The 18,372-nt window shown below is 37.7% G+C and overlaps 1 protein-coding gene across 3 annotated transcripts in view; it reads left to right on the top strand.

Annotated features, from left to right (window-relative positions):
• The window catches only part of TXNRD2 (thioredoxin reductase 2), a gene marked incomplete at its 5' end in the record, with an annotated part of 37,205 nt that extends 19,486 nt beyond the window's left edge, over window positions 1-17,719 (top strand). For 2 of the 3 annotated variants that reach the window (XM_082325195.1, XM_082325197.1), the window contains 6 exons: window positions 2,914-3,050; window positions 8,400-8,495; window positions 8,722-8,817; window positions 10,140-10,211; window positions 12,263-12,360; window positions 14,650-17,719. In XM_082325195.1, the coding sequence (XP_082181321.1) occupies window positions 2,914-3,050; window positions 8,400-8,495; window positions 8,722-8,817; window positions 10,140-10,211; window positions 12,263-12,360; window positions 14,650-14,773 (623 nt within the window). In that variant the 3' untranslated portion in view covers window positions 14,774-17,719. The remainder of the gene's footprint in view (window positions 1-2,913; window positions 3,051-8,399; window positions 8,496-8,721; window positions 8,818-10,139; window positions 10,212-12,262; window positions 12,361-14,649) is intronic. The other variant, XM_082325196.1, reaches the window with a different exon arrangement.
• Between the last annotated feature and the right edge of the window lie 653 nt (window positions 17,720-18,372).

Here is an 18,372-nt window from a genome sequence, read left to right as displayed (position 1 = left end):
TCTCCTCTGTTGAAGGTTCTGCACCTGGAGGTCACAGCAGCCTGATATTGCCTTCGCCTTACTCTGTGTGCAGGTGTGGTTACCAGAGCCCCTCAGCAGATGATGGGACAGAAATGCCGCATCACACTATAACAAGCCTAGCACGTGTCCGAGCTGGGTGCTTTAACCAGTCTCTTGTCACCCTCTGTAGCTAAGCTGGCTGGCAGCCTGCTTAGGAAGCCATGCTGTTAGATTTTACAAAAACAGATCAAAAAGCTGTTTTTTTTTCTTTTAAGGTTAAGAGCAAATGGGCGCAGGCCCTGAGAGCAGGGATCTGTGTGGTTTTCACCGCTATGTGGTTATTGTATGGGTCTATTAAAGATGAGATTATGATGTGGTATTAAAAGTGCGGGAGACAGGTAACCTTCTTAAGGGTCAGATTTGAATTGGCACCTTTCTTCTAGATGTCTGGCATAATATCTTGCTGTTTTGAATAAAAGCTAAATCTAGTCTTGTGTCATACAATCATACCCTCCTTGTTCTGTGGCAGTTTCAGGGCAGTGGATGTCTTCAAACTAAAAACATATGTGCTGGCTTTAGGGGGAGGTGGGCGGGGGGTGCCACCTCTGTGTTGCAGGCCTGGTAGGTTTTGTATAGTTTTGTATTGCCCTCTGGATCTTGGAAATAAGCTGTAAACTCATACTTTCTTGAAGCTTTAAATGTAAAAAACGTAGGGGTTATGGGTACGAAACAAATGTCCTTCTGATCCAATACTACTGAGAAGTGGTGAGAACTGATTCTATAATACAAGTGAATGTTGGGAAATATCAGAATTTCCTGAATTTGACATAAAACTTACCAAGACACGTTGGATAATCGTTAACCTAAGCTACTGAATTTGAGGTGAAGCAAGATCACTAAGTGTAATTCTGGCTTATGGAGGTGAGCCAGCATGGGGCTAAAGGCCAATAAAGCTTCAGTTCATTTTTTTTAAAGTTTGCCTTCAGAAATAACATTTAGGCAGTAAAGTTGAGGGACAAATTTCACTATGAGTAGCAGCACATTTTTTTGTAACTCCTAGCTATTAATACCAATCTGTACACATGTTAAAATAGACTGGAATCGAAAGGTTAAGTGTTATCCTGCAGATTTGATAAACTCAGCTGTTGTTGTCACAGGTCTTTAAATGACTCTATTGACAGTTTTTCTTTTTTTCCTCTTTCAGTGCCTGCCATTGCGTGCTAAGCTTTCTCTTGGCTCTGCCTGGCAGGAAAAAGGGGAAACTAGAAAACCCCATTAGTTGTCCCTTTGCAGAATATCCAGGCTTTACTCTCAATACACAAAGAAATACAACGGTAGGAAGTTGTTTCACATCCGAGCCAAGATAAGGTCCTGGAGGTTTATTATTTTTGTTGCCTGATAGCATCAGGACTGGGGAGCAGGGGGCAGAGAAGGAACAGCAGATCAACATCCCATGGGGACAACAGAAGGGAAGACAGACAGATAGCCAAGTGCCGACAGCTTCAGTCAGTACTCCCAGAGGAAGTGTTGGTTTCACCAGATGAAATTAATACACAGAAGTCTTTACAGAGGCATTCAGATGTGACATTGTTTGGGGGCCTGGCTATATGGCAGATGTATAAAGCAGTGAATCATATGTTTACATATAATTAGGTCTGTATTGACAAGCCAGGCTTTCCTTTTGTTTAATAATTTCCTACATTAACATCAAAGAGCTTGTTTTTATAATGAAAACACATTTCTCTTTTTGTTCTGCTTTGCTGTAGCTCTGTATTAACATCAAATGCAAAATCGTGACTCACGCAAAGGAGACCTATATATGTAGATGTAGATATACCCAATTTCTTTTATAGCCTCTAAAAATGGATGCAATGTTATAAAATGTCCTTCATTTGGATATATTCAGGTAATCTTTTCTATGTCATCCTGTGTCTCCCTACAAATTCTGGGAGTACCTAATAATTTCACTGTGCTTATTAACCTTCAAATACATTTGAAAAATTGGATAGGATTTAAGATTCCAATTTCTGGGTCAGGAATTGCTTTGTTAGATACTCTATAGAGAGCTCAGTGTAATGTTATCAAGACTTCGGTGGTCTAAGTGGTAACTCTATGCAGAAAACACTAGGAAAATATTTTTTTAAAGATGAGATAATTTAAAATCATTGGAAGAGGAAGCTGTAATAAAATCTAGGCTTGGTAGAACTTGCCTCATTTGTTTTTAAATCTATTTAAAATAGTCTTTTTAAACTCTAGGAATAGTGTTTCTAAACTCTACAGAAATAGCTCAAATACAGAGTTTGAGCTAAATAACTCAGCATTAAGGACTTGAGAGCAAAGTTGGTAAACTTTTTCATCCAAACTGAGGGAACTAAAAAAGCTTTAAGCGTATCAGATAACAAGAAAAGAGGACTTGAGGAACGTTTAATGTTGAACAGCATTATTAATAATTTTTATCCACAAGTGTGCACAACAGGCTGTTTGTTAGTATTGAGCGCCATTTGGTTAATGTTTATTGGAAATTTTCAGTGTAGAAGTTGCTTAGTTATTATATGTGTATTCATGCTACATTAGGAAACTGAATTTAGAATGTGCGATAAATGTTAAACCATGTGGTTTTTGCACTTTTTGCAGTGGATGTTGTCCTGCACGTTTTTAAAGGATGACTTTCTCTGGAATAGACTGAGCAAAGGCAAGAGTAATAGAGCTCCTTTCACAAAGAAATTCATATCCATACTTTCCACCCTTACAGCTTTTTCAGTATGAGATAAGTTTTGTGATGTTTCTACGTGGGCTATCAAATAGCACAAAGTTCTTGGAAACCTACAGTGGAGGATGCCAGCTTTTTAGATTAACACTGCTGAAGTTTTCCCAATAGTGTTTACTTTAATGTCTTTTTTTTTTTCCCTTAAGGCCGAGCCCCTGACACTGAAACTCTCAATTTGGAGACAGTTGGAGTGAAAACTAATTCTGAAACTGGAAAGATCATTGTTGATGCCAGTGAAGCTACTTCTGTTCCTCACATTTATGCAGTTGGAGACATAACAGAGGTACTGAGTCTACATAAACTATTTTACAATAACAGGAAGCCAACTTTGTTCCTGACTAATAACTAGTCCCCAGATGTCGTCATGCTCTAGCCTATATCTTAGTGTTTTGCTCTTTTTCATTTTGCAGAGCTGTAGTGTTTATGCCAGCCACCTGGGTCAGTAATTTCCTTCACGTGGATATTGTGAAGTATCTCAGCATTAGAGATTATTACTGATGTTTATCAGGGAATGCATCATTGGTCAGAGGCTAATAATAATGTCTTTATCACTTCAATTATCTTTCTAATAATGTTTTTATCACTTCAGACATATGACTTCATACTGCCTTTGAATGCTGAGTGAAAGCAGTTCTCACTTTCTGGAACTGAATACACTTACTGGGAATGACCGTGACAAGTTCTGTAACTCCATTTTTAGTATTTTGAGGTTTAATTCAGACTAGTCACAAGATAGCATTTCTGCTCCCTGACACAAAATGCTTCTGACAAAAGTATCTTCCTCTCGAATGAGAAAAACTAATTGCTGCAAATACTAAATGCATTTGGCTTCTGTTCATGATTTGTGAATGATTATGCCAAGTGAACATGAGCTGTGTTTTGTTTGGTTTTTTTTAAAGGAGGGGACATTATAACTTAGCCAAAATAATTTACTTATTATAGATGCAAAACCAGAATTGTGTGGCCTTAATCTAGTGCTATTGATTATCTACAGTTATCCATGACAAGAATATCTTGTCCTGATCAAAGTGCGCTCAGATACTTTCAGTCCCTCAATTTTCAGTTTACAGAAGAACTCAGCGTATCTGCTGTAAATTGGGCATCTTCAAATATGTTGTCTTCATAAAAAGTAATGTTTGTCTGGACTCTGAACTGTGCAGTTACAGGAGGATGTTTTCATCAGCTGCCTGCTGTTCCTAAAAAGTTTGGGCAATATGTAGAATATAGAGGCTGGGCATTGCAAGATACCGAATTCTCTCACCTGTTGTTGAACTTAATGGAATTGAGCACATGCCTTCCTATCAAGATTGGTTTCGATATAGCGAAGGCATCTGTTTTAAAAGTCTGGTAAATCTAAATACTGTAGTAATATCCAAACACAATATACAGTATAATTTGAGAGACCTTTAAAAGATTTCTCCTTCTGCCACGTTTAAAATCTTCTAAAGATCTCTCAAATTTAGAAACCCTACAGGTGCTCTGAGTTTTTGAAGAGATGTAGCAGGTTGCTTAGTGTCTTGGGAATAGCCCCGCAAATTTCTGACTGGAATCTGGAACTGCCAGAGACACTTAGATCTCATAAATCTGCTGGCCATTCCTGACCTCTTCCCCTCTATGCAGACACGTGTTTCTTCCTGTCTGTCTCCCTCTTCATGTGAATGACTTGCCATTTCCTTTTAAACGGTGTTAAAACTCTTTCCTGCTCAGCTATTTCTCCTTTTTTTCCTTACTCTCCACAGCTTCTCTGTCCTGTCCAGTCACTCAGAGCTTCGGGATTATGTACAGTTCTGCTCCTTTCTTCTCACTTCACATACAGGTTCCCTCTGTACTCGTCACTTCTTGCTCTGGGATAGTTCCTGAAGTCCTGTTTCTGCTCACAATGACCTCCTACACCTGCTGGTCCCTGATACATGCCTTGGTTGGGCCTCCTGCTTTCCAAACTTTTCTTTTTAATTTCATCCAAGAAGCAGTTGTTAGAGGCAACGCTGGCAGGGCCTTAGATTCTGTTGCTTATTTTGCTGCCAATCTGCAGTGTTAGTCTGGGCAAGTCGTTTCCTTTTGGGTGCTTTTTGTCTTCTGCCTTTTGAGGATTTAGTTAAGTAAGAAATATAAAGTTGGAGGCAGGATGCTCTCCTCTTTCCTACTCTGGATCTAAAAAATCAGATCTTCATTTATTGGTCATTTTCATTTTGTTGTTCAAACTTGGGTTTCCTTTTCCTGTTTTTGTCCTTATTAGTGCAGGTTTTTGAACGTGAATTGTTCAACAGGCACTTCTAAATGTAAGTATTGGAAACAGCAACGCCGTTTTAGACTGTGTCCAGTGTACAATTGGAGAAAAACTGAAGAGTTAAATCAGTGCTCTGTAGAAATATTCTCTTAAGCATTTATTTGCATATGGGCTCAATATAGGGAATTAAAGAAATGACAGTATAGTACTCATGCATTTATAGAGTTTAAAGATAGAAGGAATTATTGCCACTATCTTATCTGACTCCAGTACAATATGAGCCATGTAATTCCACTTGCTAAGCAATAAAGTTTATTTTATTTGAATACTTAAATTAATTTTTTTCTAAAGCAGAATTAATTTAGATAATAAATTTCATTGGCATGGGAACCAGCAGGGAAAGAAAGTTCTGTGTTGGTGCACATCTCAGAGAATGCACATGGAAGAATTGGCGTGTGATACTTTCTGGGTGAGACCCACCAAAAGAGCACAGGAAGGGGAATCTTGTTTCCTGTGAATGAGCAGCAATGATCCCTAATATTGCTTATAAGAGTAAGATTTTTTTTTTCTCCAGTGTTCCTGCTCAGGATTTCTCTTTGCTCTGCTCTCTCCGTGTCAGAGTCTCTTTGCTACCATAAAGTGCTGTTGCTCATACCTTTGCAAGCAGTTCTCAAGCCCTCCTGCTCCCTCCTTTACCATGCCGCTCTGTAGACACTAAATTGCTACCAAATAGCAAGAACGACTTTTTTTGTTTTAATTCAGTGCCCTGGCTGGAAGGGGAGTGAGAGAGTGGAAAGGCGAGTTTCCTGATACGCTCAGAATGACTGTTTTCATTTGGGAGTCACACCCAGCTGGCAGAAATGGGAAACTATGTGTGCATGGGTGTCTTGTTGCACCCTTGTATGGCAAACGGAATCCTAATGTTATCCAAGCTGTTCATTTGGAGAAAAGGGGAAAAAACCCTTCCAGAGGTCAGTCAGTTTGTCTACCCTCAAAAAAAGTTTTTCAAGCTTTGGCAAAATATTATTTTCAACTGGCAGGTGAAATTGCATTTAGGTGTTTTCATCTTCTGTAATCAGGATGAGGAAGATCAAGCTGGAATTTTAGTTTGAATTTTTTTTTCAATGCTGATATAAACTCTCTGTGTTAAAATTCTTCCTCCAGTTATTCTTGTTGAAAAGCGTGGCACACACTATAAAGAAGTTCTCTCAGAAGGAGGTTTATCATATGGCTGTGCCGCTATGCATCTGTCATATTTCAAAGGGTGTTATAACAAAGATGTGTAGAGAAGGTGGAATGTACAGTATGCTGCTTTGAATAGAAATAAGACCAAAAAGAGTTGTGTTAGAACAAATACACATTACTTCAAAGCTTTTCAAACTCTCTTAGGAGCCATCTCGTTTAAATGCATAATACATTGGAGGATTCTTATGAACTATTCGTATCCATAATAATCAGCAGAGTAGTTCTACACATGACTGCAAAGTGAATGTTCATTTCAAATATTTACCAAGGAAGGTCTTTAAGTCATTGTTTATGAGAAATTGGGCTTTATCTGCATGGATGTTTTAGTAATTAGTTGGGTTTTATGGAATGCATGGCAGCGCTTTCACAATTTTATCTCTCGTTCCAATCTTCTATTCATTTCTGGAATGCCAAAACAACATCTGTATTTCCTGCTACAGAAATGATTGGCAGCCATGTTTCAGGCACATGTGTATAAGAAAAAACAAATGGCAAATTTCATCTGGTAAATGACATTTACAGACTTGAAAGTCAAAATGCTGGATTTGAAAAACCATGACTTGATGGATCTTAGGGGGGGGAAAAAAGGGATAGACTTGCAGTTTTGTGATTTGTCATGAGCTGTGGGGAAAAATAGGTTAGTCTTCATTAACAATTAGAATTGTAGTTTCTGTTATCAGGTTAGACATAATGTTGTTTCAGTTTGGTTTTTTGCAATGGAAGTTTTAACTTAAGTGGTTATTAGTACAGATAAAAGCATAAATTTATATTAATATGCAGATAATTGATATGGTATGTGTACTGAAGTAAATGATAGCTAATACCATGTACAGAAACTATCTAGCAACGTACAGAAAAGATAAGAACTATCTAGCAACGTACAGAAAAGATAAGCTGGGAAAGAGGAATGGATTCCAGTAAATGCTAAAAAACTTCAGGATAATGAAGAAAAAGTTTGAAAAACTTGAATGTGTGTGGTGGGGAATCCTTATTTTATTTTCTGCTGAAGATTGTTTGTGAGGGCTTATTGGGTGACTGTCTCCAAGCGGGGCTTTGCAGGAGTGTGACAAGTGGGTACCTAGGTAGGACCTGCATGAATCAAAACTTCACGTTTTATGAAGCGGTCCATGTTGTCCCACAGAGGTGTTTTTCAGTTACAGCTTTCTTGTGTCTGCACATCATTCCTTCTAGATTTGTGACCTCTTTCCGCATGTCAGACAAGCATCTTGATGATATATGTCTTGGATGAACTCTTAAATAATGTTTTTTACTAGATTTATGAAGTTTGTTAGATCTTATTAACTTACATGGACTGTTCTTCCTCAGGCTTCAAAAAATTCCTTTGAAAATGCCTTACTTCGATTTGCAAAAACTTCCAGCTTCCTTAAAACTAGCACTGGCGCTCTGATGCTCCAGTGGTATTGTGCTAGCACTCAAAATTAGGGTTCTGGCACACTGCATAGTCCTGTTTGGATATAAAAAGTAGCCAGGACTCATGGCTTGAACTGGAGCATGTCCTGGTCATATCCCGCTCTCATCCCATTTCTCACTTGCAGGAAGTTAGCGTTTGCCAATAGCGACCCTTTTCAAGTCCCTCTCTAATACCAGAGCCTGAGACTAGGACCAACTCAACCTATAGGTTGCAGTGCTAGCAAAATAATGTTCCGCTTCCATGATCCAGGACCAACATAGGAAGTCAGTAATAGTGCCTACGAATAGCTAAGTTTTGTGCCTGTGTTCTGTAAAAATGTGACAGACAACTTTTTTAAAATGTCTGTTATAAAAACACTGTTGCTTTATACTAGGTTTTTCCTGCTTTAAAAAGACCATCTGAAAAATTTCTTGATGACTTACTATGGAAAGAAAGGGGGAAGTGAATGGTTACCTTGTGAATATCTTCTGCTTTTCAAGAGGTGACATGATAAGATATAAGGTTTTGACACATTCATGGCATTTGTCCCCCCCAGTTAAGACAGATATTAAACTCGGAGACTTAAAAGCATGTTTGGACATAAATTATTACTGCCCTTCTCTATTTGGAGCCCTGGCTACTAGGCTGGAATTCCAAAGATTTGGCTTTCCTCTGACCATTGTCCCAGGAGAAATGCTTGGATGCTACTTCTCTCTGAGTTAAAACAAAGCCTTGTGCTCTCTTCTTAGGGCCGTCCTGAATTAACACCCACAGCAATAGCTGCAGGAAAACTGCTGGCTCAGCGTCTTTTTGGCCAGTCTTCAGAATTGATGGACTATGACAACGTGAGTTGTTATTTCTTTTTTCAGTAATAAAACCCAAATCTTACACTTTTTTTTTTCTTAAGAATTTTTAAAGGAATTGCATTTTGTTTGGAATCCAGCTTTGACAGTAGCCAAAGTAGACGTGTGTGACACAGTTACACTTCTCAGTCCTGCAAAAGTCTCCTCTGTATCTGCCATGCAGCTGCTTCATATGGTTCAACAGTAACACTTTCTGTTTCCTTGCAAGCAGGTACCTACTACAGTTTTCACTCCCTTGGAATATGGTTGTGTTGGACTGTCAGAAGAAGCGGCTGTGCAATGTTATGGGTCAGATAATATTGAGGTATGAAAACATTTTTAATTTTGTAGTTGGTGTCAGAGTTGCACTATGAAAAGACAGAAGCTTTACTGTTGTATCAGGCAAAATTTTTGGTCCCCAAAATACTATGTTTGCAGTTAGGGAGCTGGTGTCTTCAGAAGAGCTCAGGACTTTAAAAGTATTGCAGCAGGTCACAATGGAAACTGTTACCTAGTGGGCTTAAAATTATTGATAGGATGTGACAGCTTTAAACTAGCTGCCATTTTAGTAGGTTATATTCTGCAGCATCATTAAATAACCGTTATGTTCCTTTTAATTGTCAGAATAGCTAGTCAGGTTCTTTAGTCTAAATTTTTGGGATGTCCTCAGAAATATTCGCACAAGCTGCTAAGTGTCTTTGTGGCTGAAGTGTTGTGATACAACATGCCTGGGCTTTGCATATTGAGGAAGAAACCTGTTATGGCATATATGCACACCGAACCCTCTGATATGAGGAATGAGATTAAGGTACTCATGATGAAGAAATTCACAATCACTATATAATAAGACAAATTCAAACAAGACACCCTTGAAAAGATATGTTGCGTTACCTTTATTCACTCATCAAAAAGCCTATCAGCATATGACTCGGTAAGCTACGGAAACACAAAATCCAACACTTCATGTCCAGTCATTAGTTTTGTCTTTTATGATTCTGAAATATAGTTTATACTTCAAAAATCTGTCCCAGAACTCTTATCTGGGCTTCTGGATGCCATCTAGAATCATATAAATTACTGTAAAACAATTGTTCTCATCTGATTAAGGCAGACAGTTGATGTGTGTGTGTCCTGAGATGCTGATGTTATGTATGTATTGGAGAGCAAGTTCAGCTGATGGATTTAGCTTGGAGCCCCAGGCAAAATCATTAATGAAAAAATAAGCGTTTACTATTCCGAATGCAAAAATTACAGTTTGGGTTGTCTTGCGGTATACATTATTATATATATGGAAAGCTTCTTGGATTTCATTATTCTCAGTAAACAAGGTATTAAACTTTTGGGAGAAGCTTAAAGGAACAAAAGTAACATTTTTAATTTGGGGCACTGGTTTGAGTAACATGATTATTTGTGATTTTTTTTTTTTTTCAGTTTTGTTTTTAATCTAATGGTTCTCTAAGAAAGGTTTATGTTAAACTCGTACTGTGCTTTCCATATTTTTCTTTAAAAAAATGAACAGGTTATAAATAAATCATTTTTTTCTACAACATTAGAAATATGCAGTAATAGTAGTCATTATAATACTAAATAGCAGTTTTTGACGTAATAGTACTCACTAACACAAAATGTTACTGTTTTCCCTACCAGGTATACCATGCGTATTATAAACCTTTAGAGTTTACAGTGGCTGAAAGAGATGCAAGTCAATGCTATATGAAAGTGAGTCTTGTGAGCTTTTAACTTGCTTTTAACTTAAAACAAGAGGTACAGTACAGCCAGCTTTAAGGAGGACTGTTGGGCAAAAAAAACCTCTCAAGATGGATGAGAGATTTTCTTGGTGACAGCCTGTTTCTCTAGTGTAACTTCAAATGCTTAATATTCATTACATATCCCATTGCATCTTGAAATTGCTTTACAGATATTAGCATTTTTCAGAGCTGACGTTCTGCTGATTGATACCATCTTTGAACTGCTCTGAAGGTCCTAAGAAATATTCCAAATTCTATAGAGATTAATCTCTGCTTCCTTCAGCAAAGTTCTTAACTAGTTGCCATCTCTTGAGGAAAGTATGCTACCTTCAAAAAAAATTAAACATAAAACTTACAAACCTAGAGTAACTGTTCAGTCTTACTCGTGAAAACAAAAACCTCCTGGTTTAGACCAAAGTGTTGGACTTGAAATGTGTCTTCTCCTAGAGCAATCCAGTTGCTTCAGCGTTGAAAAGGTTTTTGATGCACTTGCCCATAGTAGAGAATCTTAGATAAGGTGAAGTGTAGTGTTGGTAGAATGTATCACAGTTTTCTTTTTTTCTTTTCTCCTCAGTATCAGGGAACAATCTTTTTTGAATAAACGTAGTAACTTCTGTAGGTCCATCACAAATTATAATGTTGTTATTGTTGTGTAATACATCAGATGTAAGGAATATCCATTGTCAGTAGTTGCAACCAGTTTTTCTAACAATATTTTGGCACATCTGATCTGTGTAAGTGCCTTAGTAGCTTGCCTTAACTGTCCCCAGTGCAACTAAGGGGATGCTACTTCTTTTTAGCTATTCCCTTTAAATTCTGTTAATGAAAGTAAATATTTGAGGGTGAAGTAGTAGTAGCATAATAGTTGTTGGATGATATTGAATATAGTCCTTACTAAACTCCCAAAACACATGAACAAACATTAAACTTGAGAGTTTCAAACTCTATTGCAAGAGGGTTTTTTCTTTAAAACTCCTCAATATTTAAAGGACCACATCAGGATTGCTGCTGTTCCTGGGATTCCCAATGAAAGAATCCAAGCCTTTACTGCATAGCAGAACCCAAGGGAAGTTTAGGTTGGATATTAGGAAAAACTTCTTCCCCCAAAGGGCTGTCAGGCCCTGGCCCAGGCTGCCCAGGGCAGGGGTTGAGTCCCCATCCCTGGAGGTATTTAAAAGAAGGGTGGATGTGGTGCTTGAGGACATGGTTTAGTGGTGGCCTTGGCAGTGATAGGTTAACGGTTGGACTCGATGATCTTAAGGGTCTTTTCCAACCTTAATGATTCTATGATTCTGTTAGATTAGTGTTGATTTAATGCTTGATAGGCGGACACAGGGAGAGACTGACTTTCTTTTCATAATTAGAAGGATGGTGTCCTTAAAGGAACTAAAAAGTTTTCATTAAGTTCTCTAATAAAAGTTAAGTGTGCAGTGACTCAGGCCCTCCCAGATACTTATGAACTCACCTTCATCTTTGCCTGCTTCCAAGGCTTCACTCCTTTTTAGGTTATGTGGCTGATGTGGTAAATGTATCTCACTAAACATGCTGCTCTAAGTGTTTACTGACTGAATCACAAAGGCACAAAATATCCTATAATTGGTAGTGGTCATCTTTGGAAATACAGCTGATTAGCCGCTGAGAATAACTGCACAGGCTTGGAGAATTGCTAAGGTGGCCATTCAGTGTCAAAATAACACCAGTCTGATTACTAGACTACAGAAGGTATTTTGAGGATTTCATACAAAGGATAAAGTAGTCAATTTACCACAAATTATCATTTTCAGTGGCTCCCTGAAGTCTAAAAGAAATGCACTAATAAAGCTTCGATTCAGGGAAGTGCTTAAGGACAAGCATAAGACCTATTGAAGTCCGTAAGACTTAAGCAAGTGCGTAAGTTCTTGGCACACTGGGAATAAACAGCTGAACTAGGATCTCGGGGCACTGCAGTTTCATTTAATTCAACTTCATGCCTTATCTTTAAATTTTCTAAGAAAAGATCTCTATGTAATGTATTGTTTTCAGATGGTGTGCTTACGAGAGAGAGAGCAACGAATACTTGGCCTTCATTTCACTGGACCAAATGCAGGCGAAGTTATTCAAGGATTTGCTCTTGGAATCAAGTAAGTACAAAAGAATGTCTCTAGCTTCTAAAGCCTGCTTTTTAAGTTATTGTAAGATTATAAAAGATAGCTGCCTAGTTTTGGCAACGCTATAAAGAATCCGTGCTTTTTGTTACTTTTATGTAGTATTGCAAATATTTTCACTAAAAATACTGCAGTTCTTCATTAAGATGTACTGGATTTAGTTACTGTAATACTGGATATAGTTAAGGAGCAACTGAGGAAAATATATTGTTGGCTCGATATAGCTAAAGCAAAAAATAAAATTGTGCATTAACTTACTAATGTTACTTTTCTCGGAGTGTACCTTCTTCGGCATTCTATGCACAGGATAGGAAATCACCATATAGTTTTGCAAGTCACTTCTTTAAAAGGATATTTGTGCTTTTCATAAAAACCCTTCTTTACACTTGCCAAGCATTTCCTTTTCTAATCTCATCTTTAAACGTGCATAGCCATTGCTCCTCAAAAGCTCAGTAAGGACTTGCATGAATTTTTGTATTTCTGGGGTATAAGATAACTATAATATGATAAGGTAAGAAAGAAACGCTTTCTTACAGGATGAGGGGAGGTAGTTTTGTCTGGAGCTATCTGATAATTGCAATAACAAACTTGCCCAAGTAGGTGAACCTTTGTGATCTGATCTTGTTTAAGATTTTGCTCAAATATTAATATAGACATTCTCCCTTTGAAGGAGTAAGGAATGATTCTGGATCCTCTCTGGTTAAATGGAGAATTCCTGCTATGCCTCTTGTGTGCCACAATTGTTTCTTGTTTTTTTCATTTCCCTTCTTACTGCTGATTCACATCTTCAGAAATGTTGATTCATATATTTACATTAATAAATTATAGTTTTTAACTCCTATTTGAAGAAAGGCTGGGACACAAGAAATCACCCCCAATCATGGTGTTAGTTCATTTTCCTAAATATCATCACCATTTTATTGCAGTTTGTCTTACAGTTGTGAGTGACTAGCATAAATGAAAAGCAGAAAGGATTAAGAAGGCAGGACTGCAAGTATCATGTGAGGAATATCTTGGAAATCACTGATTGCAGTGTACCCTCAGTACACGTTTTCAACATGTGTTTGTAGTCCATTAATTGCCAGTGGTATAGATTCTAGAACTACATTTTTTAGGATGTCATTGTTTTGAAGTTTTATCCAAAACAACCAGTGAAAAGGAAGCACATGAAACTGGAGTGTTTTTCTGCCTTGCCTGAGGGAAATTAAAACTTTAGCCACAGTAAGAGGTTTTCAGCAGGTCAGAGTCTTGTATTGGTTTCTGTTGTATTTCACAAATCCAGGGCTTTCAGTGTGGAACACCCGCTGTAAGAGCTGCTGTTCTCCTTTGTCAAATGTTAGGTCTTACTTCAGCCTCTGCAAAGGATGATTTTCCCTATTCCCTCCCCACTTAGCACTCCAGTAACATCTGTGCCCAGCAATGATTTTTTTGCTTGTCGGTGTTTTATTGGATGTAGGTGGGGACACCAGAAGACATCTATGGCTCTCTTCCCATAGCAAGCCACATTCTCTCCTCTATTTTGTAGAGGGAGAGAACATTATTCCATAGAGAGCTTGAAACAATTCTTAAATTTAGGGCCATTTCAGCTATTCTTACAGCATGACCTGCCAGAAGTAGCAGGTCAAAGGAAAGTCATTAAGTCTAAGAATGTTATTGGACAAGTAAAGGAATTAAGCAAGTGGGATTTTAGCTCAAGGGCATTTTGGTTGTTGTTTGTTTTGTTTTTTCAAATGAGAGACTTTTTCCTTCTGCTTATAACATCGATAATTTCAGTGTAAGCACCAGACTGTCTCTAAGACCATGGAAGAATATTCTGGTATTACTTCCTTCAGCAGATTCTTGCCAGCAGTCCTAATGAAGATTTTCTTCCTCTGTGTGTATGTGTGTGTTTTTCCATCTGGAGTCAGAGTTAGTGACACACACATGTATGTACAGGAAAAGCTGAAGGCTGCAGTTTTGTCATATGTTTTTGCCATAGGCTCAGTTGTGACTTGGGGTAAATTGCTTAATTCTCTCTGTCTCAACTCTTATGACAATTTTTCCCTACCTAACAGTGTTGTGAAGCTGGGTGTTCAGATGTTGTTGTGTAAGTGCCTGAGAAATAATAGACAGCGTTGTTCAAAGAATGAATGCAAATCCTTTACCCAATAAAATGGACAAGAGCAGAATTACTTTGATGTTTTAGGACATTCTAGTTGCTTCAGGTGAATAGTGTTTGACTGTGGGTCTTTTTTTTTTTTTTTTTTTATTTTTTATTTTGGGTAGATGTGGTGCTACGTATCCTCAACTAATGAAGACAATTGGCATTCACCCTACCTGTGCTGAAGAAATTACCAAGTTGCACATTACAAAGCGTTCTGGTTTGGATGCAACAGTCACAGGCTGCTGAGGTTAAATACCATCCCTGGAAAGAAGGAAAAAAAAGCACAAAATACATTTGCAAAGAAAAGGGGCACTTAGAGTTGAAACAGCTTTAATGGTTTGAGTTCTGGAAATCTTTCTCATTCTCCCTGTAGACAGCTTTTTCTCACAGCCAGCCAAAGAAATTGTCCTCGCACCATCACAGTTCTAAAACCAATGCAGTCCTGCTGTAACAAATCTCTCTTTCAAAATGCCTATAACTCTTCTCTTGCTGGGGACTAGGGAATAATCACAGTTTTATAGATGTAAATATAACCAAAGCCAGTGACATCCGAGGCCATCTACAAATTAAACAGTTGTCATTTGAGTTTCTCTGTTGGCATGACTGACTGCCAACAGAAGTGTCTCATAATGTTCATACGGATGCTAAGAATCGGACAGAGCCTCCCTTAGAACTTTGGTGATGATACTTTCTCCTGAGTGCTTGGATAGCTCATTACTGATCGTAATCTTGAACGCTGAGACTCTCTACTAACTAGTAGAAACAAGTTCCCAGAGTGTTTAGCAATGGGTAAGCAGTCATCTTTGTTTTTTTTCTTTAAAATGTAATATGTACAGGAATTTAATAGAAAATCACTTATCACTGAAGCTGTGCTGCTACTGGATGAATCCCAATGGATTAATCAGTGGCAGCCTGGTCGTAATGTTACGGTGAAGGCTGAGAATGAATGAGCTCAGAGGTGCTAAAGAAAGAGTGGAATTTTATGGTGACTTCTCTGCTTACTCTTGAAATTTCTGTTTCAGTTCAGTTCAAATTAAATTGACACATCTCACAAATTACTGCTTGAACACCATATATTAAGCAGTGCTGACAAGTAGAATCAAACCCGGTAATAATCCTACTCATGCAGCATTTTCTGTTTTATAGAATGCGGATATCTGGCTGACACGATGATATATTTTGTTGGTTTGTTTTTAAGATTTTCTTACTGATGAGCTGAATACTACATCTGAATGGATTTAGGTCTGGCTTTAATAAAACGTGTTACTGAAGGGAACTATATTAAACAGTGATCTAGAAAAGAAATGGTCCTGCCCAGAACAAAGATAGAAAATAATTATCTGCAAACTTTTTTTTTTTTTTTTTGACTATTGACCCAAGTAAGAAAGCATTAATCTGTTGCAAATTCCTGCTTATTTTCCTTCTCTCCAGAAGGGGGAGATGCTGGCTAATTTCTGGCAATAAAGACACAGAAATCTGATAGTGACGCTGCTTTTGCAGAGCCCTGTTAAATAGGTAGCCTGACAAAGGCATACACAAAACAAACTGCACTGAATTTCAGTCAAGTTGCAGTTGCCAACGTTTTGATATGTGTAGTCACATAGTTTCTTGCACCCTTTACAGTAGAATAGCGCGTGTGGGAAAAGAAGAGATCAGGTTGAGGTGAAACAAAATGTATCCTTTTTGCAGTTAATTTATAGTAATGTTTTTGTGTGTGGAATTTGATATCTTCATAGCTGTCCTTCTGTTTGCACAGTTTGGAAGAATAGTCTGATGATCCTGTATATCTTTGCTATTTTTTCTTTGACCGCTATTTCACTGCTGCAGCATGCAACACCGACAAATGCTTGGTTTATTTCAAGTGTGAAATCCTTTTTACCACGCGAATTGTACCTGTCAGAGAAACTATCAGCGAAACAGTGATCAGACCTTCCTTCTAAAATACGATGTAATAGCATTTATCACACTCTCATTGATACTAGAATTTTCCATTTTCAAAGATTTGTTCTGACTTGAACAACAACAAAAGAAATCTTAAATGTTTTTTTTACAAAGTTTCCTGATTTTTGGTCTGTATTTCTGGTCCATAAAAGAGGAAGGAGCGATACAGTCTGACTGCAAGTGGCATTCCCTATCAGATCTGCTGATGCCATTTTTCATCTATGAAGTCATCCATAAGCTTGTAGTTGAAAAGAAATACTTTGAGTGGAAGTGTAGTTCAAACACTGCCTGAATGTCGCAACTGCCTTTAGAAGAAAGGATGAAAACTTTATATCTGTATATAAATATGTGCATACCTGCACATTCAGGAGTTCCTGTTTCCTTTAATAAAGGTCTTAGGAGTATGATACAGCCAAAAACCCGACTAGATTTTCCCAGCTGTTTAAAAAAAAAAAGTTCCTAGTAAACTAGGGGTTTTTTTAAATGTTTTACTTAATATTTCAAAACATTGAAATACTGAGCATCTCAGTCTACAGAGATTTTGCTGTGAGGAACATCCCCCCTTTGACTAAACTGTAATGTGTATGCATGCAAGATTTATTTTTCCTAGTGATAACCTGTTACAGTTCCTTTTGTACCCATAAATGATAACGTGGATGTTTAGCCACGTGAAAGTTGCTTATCTTCTCTGTCCTACCAGTGCATCCAGCAGACTGAGTTGTCTGCCCCTACAGACAAATCAATGTTCGTTTCATTCATCATAAAGTTCCAAATAATGATTTGGGACAGCAAGTAAAGAGACCTCAAGGAAACGTGTCCTCAGTGTACGTGGGGTGTGAAACTAAGGCATGTCATCGTTCTCAGAAGTAAGAGAACTCTCTTGGTTTTAGAATTGCTGAGTGGACTGCATGAAAATTGATCCTGTCTCTTGAACAGCAGCCTAGTTCTGTTCCTCATTGGGTGGAAAATATTGTTGTCCCCGAAGTGAAGCTAAACATACCTTTACACCTACATAACCCGAATGGCAGAAGCAACAGCAAGACAGAATAATGACAGCTACTGTGATTGTGCTTTTTTTTCCTGAAGGATTTGCCAGGGATGGTTCTTAAGAATTGTTTTTAAAAGCCTGACTAATGTGAATTGAAATGACTGATGTACGCTGCAAATTACTGATTATATGTGAAAATGTAAAAAAAAAAAAAAAAAACAACAACAAAAAAAAATTAGTCAGGCTTCTTCTCAGGATGCCAGCTGATGAGGGCTTGTTTGGCAAACCACTCCGTGGTGCAAACAAGTCTGAGCATTGCTGGGTCCCTCATGTGCATGATCCCAATATTTATTGTGTTGTGAATTAATGAATTAATAAAGAATTTTTTTTTCTAGTAAATGATTGTATTTGTTTAATTTTCTACATATGACTTCTGCTTACAAAAGATTTCTTTTTTGATCTTAATGCTGTTTCTCTTGGTTGAGGTATGGGTTAAGGACACAAACTAGACAGACTCAGACCTTTTAATATGGAAACGTTGATACCTCTCTGTCTCTGATGTGTAAACTGAATAGCCATGGAGATTATTCCAGGCTGGATGACCACCTTATTTTAAATTTAAATTAAGAGAACTTCTACACTTGGTAAGTATGGTTTCAAATACTCTCCTATTTATTCCAGCTAATGAGGTCTAACAGGTATTTTCACAGTCCATGTGTGTTGACATGCTTCTTGAAGACTCGTCAAGAGGAAACTCCCTTGAAATACAGTGCAGTCAGAGTATTATACAGGCCTAAACTATTCTACATTAGCTGTTCACTTTGGGTTTTAAACTAGAACATATAATGGAGAAAATGTATTGTAGCAAAGCCAGTTAGTAGCTATGGGTACTGCGAGGTAGAAATGTTGGAAAATT

Source organism: Platalea leucorodia, assembly GCF_965183815.1.
Source record: "Platalea leucorodia genome assembly, chromosome: 12".
Classification (NCBI taxonomy): Eukaryota; Metazoa; Chordata; class Aves; order Pelecaniformes; family Threskiornithidae; genus Platalea; species Platalea leucorodia.
The sequence above is the reverse complement of the archived record's forward strand: the minus strand, read 5'-3'. Positions and strand labels throughout refer to the sequence as shown.